The sequence below is a fragment of the Podarcis raffonei genome, chromosome 14 (genome assembly GCF_027172205.1).
Source record: "Podarcis raffonei isolate rPodRaf1 chromosome 14, rPodRaf1.pri, whole genome shotgun sequence".
Classification (NCBI taxonomy): Eukaryota; Metazoa; Chordata; class Lepidosauria; order Squamata; family Lacertidae; genus Podarcis; species Podarcis raffonei.
The window spans coordinates 10,319,313-10,334,176 of NC_070615.1; the positions used below are offsets into that span (position 1 = coordinate 10,319,313).

The window sequence follows — 14,864 nt, forward strand, 5'->3', positions numbered from 1 at the left end:
CAGAAAAGAGATACAAGAGAAGTGTCAGAAGTGTTGGCATTATCCCAAAATGCACATATCTGACTGAGTTGTATGGAAAACAGAATACAATCAGGGAAAACCACTAATGGGAAGAAGAAGAAGAAGAAGAAGAAGAAGAAGAAGAAGAAGAAGAAGAAGAAGAAGAGGAGGAGGAGGAGTAGTAGTTTTGATTTGATATCCCGCCTTTCACTCCCCTTCAGGAGTCTCAAAGCAGCTAACATTCTCCTCTCCCTTCCTCCCCCACAACAAACACTCTGTGAGGTGAGTGGGGCTGAGAGACTTCACAGAAGTGTGACTGGCCCAAGGTCACCCAGCAGCTGCATGTGGAAGAGCGGAGACGCGAACCCGGTTCCCCAGATTAGGAGACTACCGCTCTTAACCACTACACCACACTGGCTCCCACACTGGGAACGCACATCCAAAACAAAACGACAGCTTGCACATGCTGGTAGGATTCCCAACTTGTTTGTAAAACTATCTTGGGAATTTTTTTCTTACATTCCTTAATAAATACTACTTGGAACAAACTGCTACATAACGGAACTGTAGCTAAGCCTTCCTTTTTTGTGGTGAGCACATATTCCCTGCTTCCAAACCCAACTGTTCCCAGGGTCTGGTGCATGTAAAACATTGTGCTCCCTACTCATTGATTTCTCCAACTGGTGATCCCTTCTGTTCTTCCTTTAGAAGAACTTGTTTGCTCCATCAAGTACCATGACAATCAGCCGATTGGAGAGGGGAGCATTCTTGCCTCTCATGGACCATGGCAAAGGGCACCCAGTCTATCAATAAGTTCTCTTGCTTGCATTCGGTTCTCTTCTGCTATTTAACCCAATGGGACAAATCACCTCTGGGAGAGCTGCACAGAGCAGGTTGTGTGCAAACTACAGAGGTACAGTGGTACCTCGGGTTAAGTACTTAATTCGTTCCGGAGGTCCGTTCTTAACCTGAAACTGTTCTTAACCTGAAGCACCACTTTAGCTAATGGGGCCTCCTACTGCTGCCATGCCGCCGGAGCCCTTCTTAACCTGAAGCACTATTTCTGGGTTAGCGGAGTGTGTAACCTGAAGCGTATGTAACCTGAAGCGTATGTAACCCAAGGTACCACTGTATTTGGAAAGGCTGGAGTTGGTTATTCTCCATTGTATTACTTTGGGAAGACCTTTAGGATCATCACCATTATTAGAATGCAGAATTGACTAGGGGGTATTTCTTTCTCCGATACAGTCAACTTTTGCAGGAGCTGGCTACTCATACTTTTGTCTGCAGCCATGAGGTGTAGAACTTTGCTTTAACACAAAAGTTGCAATACTCAGGTTTCTGAGGGATTCTTGAATTCATCACACGGGAGGCAATGAATGCCATTTTCTCCAAGCAACATCAAAACTGATTTATATTTCAACCTTTACATATGGTAAAGCAGACGACACATCAGTTATAAGCAAAGACAGACATGTTGGCTATTTGCAGTTTAGTAGCGCTGCAGAGAGCTTGCTGGGGAGACCATGCATTAAAAAGGGACTCAAAAATAACTTAAACAATGTTTTAATAACAAAAACAAAAACTCCTTATACACTAAATACATCAACAACAAACCAGACCCAACCACCAACCCATCCCCCAGGGTAATGAGGGAGCTAGGTGCTGCTCCTTATACACTATGCCCAAATGCTGACACAGCTTAAATAACACAACCTAGCAGCACCTGCTATGTTTCACAGCTGTAAGACTGGGTCTCATTATTTGCCCTGGCCCTGGCCCTTAAAGACATACACAACTTGTGAAGCAATAATGAACCTTCACATTTTAAAGTGACCATTCAACAAGACACCCAAAGATAGTTAATCCCATCTTGTGCATATGGACGAATTAACTATGAACAGTGTTTATTCACCTGCTCTGTCTGAAGTGTCTCCTTCATAACCAACGTTCAGGTTTTCAGAGCTGTGGGCAGTGCCAATGGAGGCCTCAGATTCCAGAGTTTCATCATCAGAGGCTCTTGGGTCTAGTACCAGCATTTCAACAGTCAAGTTTTCCCTGAGGGAAAAAACAAAAAACAATTGGACTAAAGGGAAGAAGAGAAACCAGCAGCGCGAGCAGGGAGTCTGGAAGTACTGGAGTATTTAGGTCACTAGAAAACACAACATTATCTGGAGCAAACATTTTTGGGCAAACGAAACCGAACAATTTTAACTGAAGATACATTGTAAGATATTTACAGCTGGGATGGTTCTAGAAAGCATTTGGTTATCACAAACCTGCTCCCAATCTGAATGTGCAACCCAGCTCCTATGTGAGGCTTTCATTTCTTGAACCGTGGCAACCTTGACCACCCTCCCTTCTCCTCAGTTCCACTCATCCAGACTTACTTTTCTTTCTGAAGGTTTTCAATCTGTTCCGTCAAAACTCTCTCTTCTTCCTGCATGGCAACTTTCTGCTGCTCAGAGACCTCTGCCTCCATGGCCTCTTCGCCACCCAGGACCTCTTCAGAAGCATCAGAGGCAGATGGCAACCGGAGAGGAGCTGGAGATGAAGGACTTGGGTAGGCCCCACGATGTAGCCGACCTTTTCCCTGCAGGCACAGTAGCGGTAATGAGGAGCACTCTGAAAATTACTGACACCCCTGATATATGTATGCAATATAATGAGCAAACAAACAATACCTGTTTGTGACTGGCAGAGAAAGACAAAACAGGAAGCAAATACACACTTAAGGACACACAAATTATTTCAGAGGTTCTTAAAAAAACAAAAACATTTCAACTATAGATGATGAGCAGAATTTTGGCAGATATCGGAAGTCACTCCTTTATTCTACAGATGTAGTTTACAACAAAGTGCCTCAGTCTGTTGGCCAAAGCATCTGTGCAAGAAGAGAATATCTGGATTTCTACATACTGTATTACTATACTATATAGTATATTATTATGCTATACTATATAAAATCTTCCCACACAATATTGTAAGAAACCTTTGTATTTTTCTAAGTGGAAAGTCTGAGAACAAGAGATAAATCCACCTATAGTTGATTATCCTCCATTTTGCACTGTGTAGTGAAATTCCATGACTAACAAGTGCATGAGGGTAGCTATTCCTGAATACAGTGCCATGAAATATTCAAATTCTGATCAGGCAGTTCCAGACTGTCCTAAGGAACTGGATCCTACAGGATCACACCCGTCTCAATTTATACAATTTCCTTTAGTGCTGTCTTTTTTCTTCTTCTTAAATAAGCTTGCTCTAGAGAAGCAGTCCTGGACCTCTGAAAGGGTGGAGCCGACGTTCTTATAACAGGAAAGAATTCCCTTTTCCCTCTTAGGCGGACACTGTGTGCCGTAGTCCCAGATAAATAGAAAATATCCCAAGGTTGCCTCTGTGCAAGAAGAGCCAATGAAGCGCTGAAAGCAAATTTGATACAATTTGCTTTCTTAAAAGTCAAGGCTTTGAACTGAACACTTGCAAGATTGCATTTAAGTCTAGAAGAAAAACTGCAAAAGTGAGAATGGAGAGTGAAAGATCTTTTTCTATACACCATTGAGAATCTGCATAGAAAAACAAAAACAACTTTTGATGGATCAGATGAAATGGTCCCATCTACTTCAGCATCCTGCCAGCTGGTTTTGGAAAGGGCATGAAGGCAATTGCACAGTACACCCACGTGCTGGTACAGAAAATGTCCAGTAATTGTTTTTCTTAGGGAAAAGCAGCTTCAAGTGAAAGAGCTCTTGTGAAAAGTGGTGGGGAGAAGGCATTGAATCCCTCTCTCTGACTGCCAGATCTGTACTCCAATCTGTACAGCGGCTTTTCTGCCTAAAGAATTGTAGATGTGCACTCTCAGAAAGATGTGCTTGAAATCCCAAAGGAAAAGTTGCTTGGGAGCAGCGATTTGAGGCAGGGATGTGGCAGGTAGATGAAACACCACTCACTCCTCATCTCCACTGCTCCTCTGCTCAGAATTACCACCCCCAGAGCTCCACCTCCTCCAGAAAAGGCCCGTGTTAAATTTGTATGTGTGGGACAGGTTGTTCCACTCACAGTAATGTCTGAATGCTTATCTAAATTTAAATATATTTGATTCTCTAATGTGGTTATGCCCCACCGGTGTTGTAGTTGTTGTTGTTGAAAAAAATTAAACAGGACTATATTTAGTATATGGGTGGTGCTGTGGGTTAAACCACAGAGCCTAGGACTTGCCAATCAGAAGGTCGGTGGTTCAAATCCCCATGACGGGGTGAGCTCCCGTTGCTCGGTCCCTGCTCCTGCCAACCTAGCAGTCCGAAAGTATGTCAAAGTGCAAGTAGATAAATAGGTACCGCTCTGGCGGGAAGGTAAATGGCGTTTCCGTGCGCTGCTCTGGTTCTCCAGAAGCGGCTTAGTCATGCTGGCCACATGACCCGGAAGCTGTACGCCGGCTCCCTCAGCCAATAAAGTGAGATGAGTGCCACAACCCCAGAGTTGGCCACGACTGGACCTAATGGTCAGGGGTCCCTGTACCTTTAGCTATATTTAGTATCCAATTGAATCCAATTATTTGAGCTGTATCTCAGTGATAGAACATGTGCTTTGTATGCCTAAGGGGTATCAACTTCTATCCCAGGCGTTTCAGTTAAATGCATCCTGAGTAACAGGTGTTGTGAAAGATCCCTGCCTAGGATCCTACAGAGCCACTGATGGTCAGAGCAAACAAACCAGTCAAGATGAACCAACACTGGCAGTACTCCACTTCTGATAAAGTGAAACACTTGGGAGAGCAGCAGTGAGTTCCTGGAGAAAATACTGAGCTAGACAGATCTGACTCCTCAGTGCAAGGCAACTTCCCATGTTCATTTATTTGCAAGGAAGATTCATAATTATCACTGGCATTTATTCTAGCAAGAAGAGGGGGAAAGCAGACTCCTACATTGCTCCTCTCTGGCAGGGTAATGGACGATTTCTTGTTTTCTGGTCGTGATGGTTCTTGTTAGGTTTAATTAAAGTTGGATGGGAAAATAGCTTTTCAGGATGTATTTGAATTTTCCCTCTTCCAAGCAATTGTTGTTTAGGATCTTAACATGAAAAAAAGGATTGATCAAGCGGGCAAGACAAGGAAGAGAAAAATCACTTAGAAGAAATTAAAGGGTTAGTAGAGAAGGCAGAAAAGGAGAAAATAAAAATGTAAGGAAACCAGCTCAAGGGAATGGTAAGGTCACAAATCACAAACACAACTTTCCAAGTGAACTAGCTTTATTCTGATATACTTTTAGTTCAGGGACAAGCAATGTGGCGCCTTCCAGATGTTGCTGGACTAGTTTCCGTAATCCCTGACCAATGGTCCTGCTGTCTAGGGCTGATGGGAGGTGGAGTCCAACAACATTTTGAGGGCCATATGTTCCCCATCCCTGCTTTAGTTGTTTGGAACTGCCTGGAAGTCCAGCCTCAATCTGTGACTGGAAAGCTGTTCCATCAGTAGCAGAGACAGGCTGGTGTTTTACACTCCTCTAGAGACCACTTGCAGATCAGATGCTGGAAGAAAGCAGTGTACCGTATTTTTCACTCTATAAGACGCACCAGACCACAAGACGCACCTAGTTTTTGGAGGAGGAAAACAAGAAAAAAAATATTCTGAATCTCAGAAGCCAGAACAGCAAGAGGGATTGCTGCACAGTGAAAGCAGCAATCCCTCTTGCTGTTCTGGCTTCTGGGATAGCTGTGCAGCCTGCATTCGCTCCATAAGACGCACACACATTTCCCCTTACTTTTTAGGAGGGGAAAAGTGAGTCTTATAGAGCAAAAAATACGGTACTTGGCTCACTGCAACCTCAGCCACTATTCAGAGTCCTTTCCTGCCACCCCTGTGGAAAACTGGCCTCATCTGTGCTTCCTGTTGGTACCTATTGTCTACCAGAAGAACCCAAGGACACTTTAAGGGAGAACAAACGAACACACACACACACACACACACAGAGTTATGAAGTGTGTTGGGGCATGGAGCATGCAGCAGCACTGAAATGAGTGGAGGGTTACAGCACAAGGTCAGTGCAATGCAATTCTGATACATACCGGGATCGAACTGCGGGTTATGCTCATAAATCTAACGGCAATTAGTACAGGTTTCTGGATTAGAGAGGATAGGAAAAGGAAAGGAGTAGGTTAGAGTGCACGTGCCATCACCCTTCTCAAAGAGGCGCTAGGCTTTCAAACGGAAGCCAGGTCTTAGCTGCAACTGTGAGAAAGCATAAGTAAACCACAAGCCACTGTGTGCTGCATAAAAGAGGTGGATTAGCGCTGATTGTGTGTTCTCAATACAGCATGCTGAGAGGACTCAGAGTGCCCATGCTTGCTTCCAGCAGTGTAACTGGGTCACCTGCCACATGACTAGCCAAGCCCTATTATATAAGCAGATAATGTGACACATTACAAAGCCTGCCATGTGTTCATCTCCAAACAGAGGAAAACACAGGCCATTTCAGCGCCGGAGACTGCCATTCAACTCAGCAGCCCAGCTAACAGTGTGCAAGCTTTTCATATTTCAGAAAGGCAGCGAGGCAAGAGGAAGCAACCTGCTAAAAGGAGCTCAGCATGAGCTGGACTGAAATATGCATGGCAGCTTCACCACAGGTTCTCCCACTGGCACGTGCATGTGGGAGGGAAGCAAATGGAAGCCTGTTCTGTGTCAGATGAGAGCACTGTAGGATTAAGGAGAACCAGGTGCTAAGAAGGGTTGCTCACGGAGGAAGGCCAATTACACACAAGCTAAAGTGGCCCAAATTCACCAAGGCAACCATGAGAAGTAAAAATATCAGACCCCCACCAAGGAACTAATGGGTTGGTCTTTGTGGGATAATGCCAGAGACACACTGCTCCCACCTTCTCTGAGTTTTTGCTTTGTACACATCTGCAGCTCTGAAGACTCAATCCAGGATAAAGCCAAACTTTAGCTTATGTGCTAGACCCAGCTGTGTGTTAAAAGGTTTTGAGGATGTGTAAGGTTTGGAAAGACATGAAGAAGAGGAGATTGGGGAAGTGGGAAGAGGAGAGAGAGAGGGGGGGGGAGAGATATGGATGTGTTCTCATCTCCAAGATACTGTATTAAACAAATCTGCTGTTAAACAAGTGTGGCACTGAAACACACATACAATCTATCACCTCCAAATTCTCGCTTGAAGAGGAAAGTTACACTAACAAATGTGGGCTGACTGGGGAAGAAGAAGACCACGGGTCTTGGTATAAATTTCTTCCTGTTATGATGGTCAGCCAGGAATTCATCACTCCTTCTCCTTACCATAGACCTCCTGATCATCGAGAGCCGGCTCTTGGCCTTGTTCTCTGCGAACTCGAGGCTGCTGATGTCTTTAAGGCGAGCCCGATATTTGTCCATTTGCTCTACAACAATCAGCTCAATGCAGCTGAAAGAGAAAACGTGTTAAGATGGAAAACTGAGCTACATTTGACTTTAGGATGTATACAGAAGGAGATAGATCTGAAAATTTTCTTGTTCTGAACATTATGACTTAGAAACTGGCAGACCAAGTCTATTCTGATGGCTGCCATTTCAGGGATCTCTTTTCCACAGCAGTACTCCCTGCCTGCCACCAACATGACTGACAGGGCCAGTCTCACTATGGGTCATCTTTAGAGATTCTCCTGAAACATTCTCCACAATTTCACAGGGTATTGTATGCAGGTACTAAGGCTGCCCCCTCAAAAGCACCAACCCTGGAATTTCTGCAAGTGTCTGTGTGATTAGAAGCATTTCAGAAGAAGGGTGTTGATGCTTACTGCAATAGGGAGAGAAAAAACGTCACTTCCCACCCATCCCTTCTCTCCATTGGAGGTAAGAATGCAAATTTTCATCATCATGTACAATTAAATACACATAGAAGTCTCTTTGAGACTGCTGGCTGAACACAATAAATTGGGGTGGAGATAGAAAGTGTAAAATTGCTCCCCACTGCACATATTCAGTCTATTCAGGGGAAGGGTTTTTCACAAGTTTCCATTTTTACTAATAATTTATCACTAGCAAGATACACACCAGACTGAACATACATATAGAAATGGGGCCATAAAGATGGCCTGAAGCTGAGCAGGTAGGAAAGTGATGGGTCTCACTTTCTTTCACAGTTGATTTTGCCTCACCCTTCTCTCTCTTGACCTCCGCTCCTTCTTCCTCTCGATCTGCACATCTAAGTTCTGTATTGCTATCACTCAGTTGCCTTTTCAGACAACAACTGTGTTAATTGCTATTCACCTCTACATGCCCACATTTAGCCTTGGATCTTTGTTCCCAGTCCCAGTACGGATAGCGGCTTTCATCTGTTTCCTTGGTGTGAGGTATGATTATTATTAGGCATGCTCATCAGTCTAAGATTAGAACATGGTTGGTGTAATGGCTGATGGTGTCTCACAAGGCTATTCATGATTCCTTAAAACTGTAAAAAGCAACTATCTCCCTATGTCGTTCTCTGGAGAAAGAGGCACTGGGGGGTTTCCCTCCTATGTAAAAGGTTTATTCTTTCCCATCCACTATCTATTGTTTCCCACCCTCTCAGCTTTCAGAGGGTACCTCTCTTCCCACACAAACAAAGTAGCACAACAGAAAAAGGCTGGCAGGCTCACAGAGGTGTGGCACATTATAGAGAAGGCTTCAGAAACTACAATGCAGCATGTCTTTTTTTACCTGATTGTTTTAGAGACATCCTGAGCACTCCGAAGAGGGTCAGTAGTATCCGGACTGCGGAGAACGCATGGAGCAAACACAATTGCCAGGGCATTAGCTGACATCCGATTCGTCTCCTCCTCTAGGGCAATTCTAAACAGCACCAAAATATGACACCATCATTTTTTGTGAGAAGGCACAAAGTTGGACATTACAAAGTTTGAACACAGGTTAAAGAGATGGTATACAATGGTGCCAATTTCTATGGCCTGTTAGGCGCTGGCCACATTCAGCACTGCAAGTGTGTTAGAATAAGAATAATATAATATTTTTCCACTAACATGAGGGCCACAGGGTAAAGACTCAAATTCTAATGTTTTGCTTGAGAACTGAAGAACAGTGGCTAATTACCTAGAACAATCTGACTAGCTGCTGCTGTGTGTGCTTGGATTGTAGTGCTCATTGGGAGATCGTAATCCGTGTGATTTTAAGCAAGTCGACAACACACAGAACTTGATATCCAAGGCAGCTTTCTTGCCACACTGCATGGCTACAGTATACATGCACAAGTCTCTGAGCATGCAGTCTGCCACCACAAGGATGCTTACAGGAAGATAGGGGACATATATGTTACATGATGATATACATTGAGGGAAAGAGGAAAAAATCCTACTACCATTCATTACCTTACAAGGTGGAAGATCAGTCGCTCCAAGGTACTCAGATGAGTTCCAGAAAGCTGGCTGATCACTGAATAGACCCCACGAATGGCCTCCTTTCTCTCATGCAAACCTGCAGAAAGCACATTTAATTCAATTCACTGGAACACACACTAGAATTCTTCAATAATACAAAGTCCTCTTCAAATTAAAATCTAAGATCCAATTGCTAGACATCCTATTCTCACACCCACCGGCTTCACTCTAGCCCTCCAAATGTCAGCAAACGTGTCTCAGAAGCTGCCTAATGCTCAGGTTTTGGTGAGCCTCCTAGGAGAGGAAGTGCTCTTGCAATCCAAATGTGGCACAGGGATAGCATTGCTAACAAGGGTGCTAGCGGGACTTAAAAACCAGCACTTGACTTGTGTCTGCAGTGCAAAGAACGAACCCATCTAGCATATAGTGACCCATACATAGACCACCTCCCTGCTTCACTGGCCTATTTCCACTAGCCCAGGCGGGAGGAGCTCTGACTGAGTCTAGCTACAAAAGCTGTTGCTTGTGAAAGGGGTCAGGGCCCATCTTATCTTTGTGCCTGCAAAACCTGCTGCTCAGAATGTCTAGAGACTATTGGGGTGGGCAGTGGTTTTAGCCAGTGTACCGTGGCACCCTGGGGTGCCTTGAATGATGGTCAGGTGTACTGCAGGCAGCACAGGCCTCCGCCCCTCCTTTCTTCCCTCTTCCCTCAGATGCCCTCTCATGTCTCTGCCTCCCAAAGGCTACAAGCTCCCTTGGCAAATGGTGCCTCTAGGGCTGGCCAGGGGGTGCTGGTTGCCAAGAGCTGAGGTGGCCTTAGAGTAAGCAAGCAAGTGAGTGAGGACTCCTGAGGAGAGGGGAGAGGAATCTGAGAGAGGCCTCCACAAGGGAGTGTGTCTGAAAAGGGGTGAGGGGTTGATGGCTTCGCAGGTATAATTGTGCTCCTGAAACTCAGAGTATTTCCCCACGGGAGTACCACAGAAATAATGTATTCTGTCAGAGGAGCCACAGACTCAAAAAGGTTGAATACCTCTGGAGTAGGGTATTGTTTAGGAGTTTGGGTTGGGGTCAGTATTTAGCTCTGAATATGCTTAATTATTGGTATGTTTTTGTATCTTAATTGTTAGTTATGTGGGGTTTGCTTAATTATACTTACTGTGATGTTTTCATGTATTGATTTTGACTGCTTTTTTGTAGTTATGTAACAACCACTCTGAGGATGGTTTAACTATGGAAAAGTGGCATACAGTGATAATGGTGACAGCGCCTGCTGTTATTTCTGCTTATCTTCAGCTTGAAGCTCCAGAAGAGCTAAAGGCAGCCCCATGTAAAATGTGTTGCTGTAGTTTAGTCCTAGTGGAATATACTACAACAACCTTGCAGACTTTTTGCACGGAAATATCCTTCTGGACAAAAAAGCAAGCTGTAAAAATGATCAATTGGGAGAGGAAATAATACTGTACAATCCAATTATGGGAAATGAAACTTTTTCGTTCAGTATTTTAAAAAGATGTTGAACTCCTCTAAGTAGAACTTCCTTCTTTTTTGTGTGCAGGTTTTTAGCAGTCGTCATTCGTAAGTACACATTTTCTTACCCATAGCTCGCAGAAATTCTTCATAAAATTCAAATGTCATGAGAGGGTTAGGTAAATCCCGCAGCCACTGTTTGAACACACTGGCAATGACATGGATGTTGTAGTCATCAAGATTCACACTCTCAATATCTAGTTAAAAGAGAAGGAAGGCAAGTAGATTGGAAGAAAAATGTTAAGAAGGAAATTATATTTTGCCTCTTAGTGATCAAGCCAACAGCTCAATGCTAACGTAACAGTTGAGGCAGACAAAAACCCTCTTCCTAAGATCAGGTTACAAAATCATATGGAGACAGCACAGAGGATGCTTTCAAGGATTTGCTTGTGGGGATGGGTCAGAAACTACTGAGCTCTTTGTCACCCTTATATACGATACAAAAAGTCAACTTCAAATATCACAGCCGACTATGATTTTAGAGTCCAAACCAATGTTTGAGCTTCCAATCTTGCAAACATGCAGAAAAGCATTGTCAAGACCTGCTTATCTGTTTTCATCTTCCTTATGTTCAGCACACCCAATTCTACAATCCACAAGCCCTTGGTGACGACACAATGGCCATGGCTATAGTTTATCCATTCAAACAGCAAACAAAAGCTGGCACAAACTATGGTTTACTTCAAAGCACGTCCCCAGTTCTGTTCTGCTGGCTGATAGTCAAAAATTATTTGTCAATTCAACTATTATGCCAAAGTCTGGTCAAGCTTCCTTAACCATGATTAGGAGTGATGTACAAATTGAGCCTATAGCTCTAAAACAGTGTGGATCTGTGTTGCATGTCATCAGGAGGAAGAGAATTCCTCTTTTCTAGGAGCCCTCCTCACCTGTGTCCAGTCCCTGCCGCAACTCTTTGATCTTATTGGTTGATCCAGATTTCCGGTAAATGCCCTCTGTGTACAGTGCGTGCATTTCTATATAGCTGGTGAGCTTCTCAAACACTAATGGCACTGTTCGCTCTTCACTGGTCAGACGGGAGAGTTCAACCCCAAATTGCCGCGAGGAAAGCTCAGGATCGTACTAGAGGAATAGAGATGAGGTGATCAGTGTCTTTTAAGAGGCAACAAATCAATACTGCCCACAGTTCAGTGAACCTAGGATGCATTAGGATGGATCCTGGTAACAGGTTCAAGCATGAGAGAAGCACATAGCATTAGAAACAGCAATTGCAAAATTTTCAAACCTATGAGAGACAGTATTGAGAGACAGTTGTGGAGTTTTAAAACCTTTCTGATGAAATTCTTTTGTTGCTTTTACAGTTTGTATACAGATGGCTTTATTGTTTTTAGAGTTTGTTGAATTGATATTATTTTTAGAATTTGATATTATTTTTAGAAATTGTGTTTGTCAGTTTTATTATTATTTATGTATGTATTTATTTATTAAATTTGTTGGTCACTTTTTCTTGCCAAGGCAATTCAAAGCGACTTACAACCAACCAACCCTAGAAAGAGACATTAAAACTGGGAGGGAACACATTAAAGCAGAGGTTTTCAACCTTTTTGAGTCCACGGCTCCTTTGACAAACTACATTATTTCTGTGGTACCCCCATAGGGAAACACTCTGAGTCTCAGGAGAAAACCATTGCATTAAAAACATCCCACCCACTTCTCAAAGCCCACAGATAGTCAAAAGCCAAAGAGCTGGTTATAAAGGATAGCTTTTTGCCTGGCACCTAGTTTTAGTCTGTTTTTATCTTGTGCACTACTTCATTGGCTTTATACGGTGAAGAAGTCTATAAATCTGCATAGTAGGAATAAGAAAAAGAGACCGAGGAAAGACCTTTTCCTAGATAGATGTTGTTCTTGTTATACTCCTGGGTTCACACCACTGTGTTAGCAGCAGCACCACAGTCCCAGTTAACAGCAAAGGGAAAACTCAGAGCTAAAAGTGGAACCGCAGTCAAAAAAATGGCTCTGTAAAGAAGTCCCCATCCAAGGCTCCTCCTGACTCTGTCCTTCTCTCTAGGCTTTACTGCTTGGTTTGCTGAAGTGCAGGACTCCCATTTCACAAGCCTCAGCTTTGCAGGTGAACGCATAACAGTAGGAATTCTCAGTGCAGAGATAAATAAACCATCAGTAGCCTGAGAAATTCACATGACTAGGCTGTGACACAGCCAAAGGGGCTACTGGAAGACCTGGACATGCTTTTTTTGTATTGTACCATTTAAAGACTCCACAGGCAACAGTTAAGACCACACTTCCACCTAGACAAGAGCTACTGACTGAGGGGAAAAGTGCAGGGCTGTAAAGCAAGCTTGGATCATAAGTGCAAAGAGTTCCCAACCCAAGGAATGAATGAGAAAGGGGACACAACACCAGGATCTTCCAGCATTTGGTTATCTTTTTTCTCATTCAACATGACAATTAACACATGAAAAAAGGGAGTGATTTTCACTGGACAAGGCTATCCATGCAGGAATGCACCTGAAGAAAATGGGTCAAACAGTGGGTTGAGGTATTACAGGCTCTTCTCCTTAAGATTACAGCATGGTCTAACTTTTGCTGTGACAGCCCTGTAAGCACTCTTTATTATGGCATAAGAATGATCAGTCACTGCAAACTATCACTAAAAAAACCACAAGGCTGCCACTGAAATGGAGGAAAATAGGCAGCCTTGTAGTTTTTTAGTGATAGTTTGCAGTGACTGATCATTCTTATGCCATAATAAAGAATGCTTTATTATGAAGTGACCAGGAGATAAGAGAATGTCTGAGATCCGCTAATATTTTCTAAATTTGGCATAACAATACATTCCTGAATTGAAGCACCATCCTGATATAAGAATACTGCTTTAGACTGAAATTGCCAGGAAGTATTCATCAAAAAGTTTCCAAATAACAAGGTAGGCCCCAAGGCCACAGAAGTCATGAGATTTGGCTGAATTCTTCAATAAACTTCTTCTTTCACATTTCATGTTACATTTTCTGTAACCATTGAAAAACTTGAAACATTCTTAAAATGGAAAACCCTGACTCAAAGAAGATAAAACCTCAGTGATACCACAAAAGTATAACAAAATCATCTCAAGCCAACTGTTCCAGCATTACTGTACTATTATTCTTTCTAAGCTTGCTTTTTCTGGATTCAAACATTTAATACACAAGATCCAAGCAGCAAACAACTTAGCCTCTAGTATGGGAAAACCTCACATTATCTAGATTTTACTTGGATGGAAGACCCTCATTTCTTGTTTGCTAAATTTTTGACAGCAGGCCCAGCAAAACAGCTAGATTAGGATTTTATTTCTAATAAATGGTACAACCATCTTATTTATTTTCCAGTAATTGGTACCCTAACTGTGTATGACCTATCACCTACCGTTTATCAGAAATTGTGCAAATCTGGTTTATTCACAACACAGCACATGCACAATCCGGGGGATGGGGGGGTTGGATCTGGCAAACCAGGGACAACGTAAACCGAAACTGCTTCAAAGAAATACATCCAAATGTATTTTCAGGCTTCACAGTGAAAAGAAAAAGACTGCTAGTTACATACAGAAAGAGTTAGCCACCCTGGTTCACAAAAACATATACCCTGAGAATATCTCAAAGGATATCTCAAATATCACAGTTTTGCCCATGCTACGTCCTAATACATTACCCAAAGTCACATCAGCCACTGACTGAATGAACTAAACACAGAAAAATGAAAAGGAACAGTTTAGAGACAGGCCAGAAACTAAATTAATTTTCCTTATTTTCATATTCATTACTCATTTATCTGGAAACTAGGAGTATAAAATTAGTGGGTGCTGTGGAATCAAATGGTCAATACTAAGGCACTTAAGTTATAGTAAGGGCCTTAGAAAATCAATATTGTTATGGCAGTTGCAACACAGGTGTTACATTATCCATAAACTGTGAGGTTTCTAGGAAGATATGAACAGCTTTCTCCATGTGGTAAGTGGGGCTGACAAA

General features: G+C 42.9%; 1 protein-coding gene across 6 annotated transcripts in view; it reads right to left on the reverse strand.

Moving 5' to 3' along the window:
* Nucleotides 1-14,864, reverse strand: part of MYO9A (myosin IXA) — a 183,915-nt gene that overhangs the window by 36,286 nt on the left and 132,765 nt on the right. For 3 of the 6 annotated variants that reach the window (XM_053364308.1, XM_053364309.1, XM_053364311.1), the window contains 8 exons: nt 11,769-11,961; nt 10,950-11,078; nt 9,346-9,451; nt 8,681-8,812; nt 7,283-7,406; nt 6,061-6,114; nt 2,391-2,593; nt 1,916-2,058 (listed from right to left, as the gene is read on the reverse strand). The exons of 2 other annotated variants lie outside the window; for them this stretch is intronic. In XM_053364308.1, coding sequence (XP_053220283.1) covers nt 1,916-2,058; nt 2,391-2,593; nt 6,061-6,114; nt 7,283-7,406; nt 8,681-8,812; nt 9,346-9,451; nt 10,950-11,078; nt 11,769-11,961 — 1,084 coding nt within the window. The remainder of the gene's footprint in view (nt 1-1,915; nt 2,059-2,390; nt 2,594-6,060; nt 6,115-7,282; nt 7,407-8,680; nt 8,813-9,345; nt 9,452-10,949; nt 11,079-11,768; nt 11,962-14,864) is intronic. One more of the 6 variants, XM_053364310.1, reaches the window with a different exon arrangement.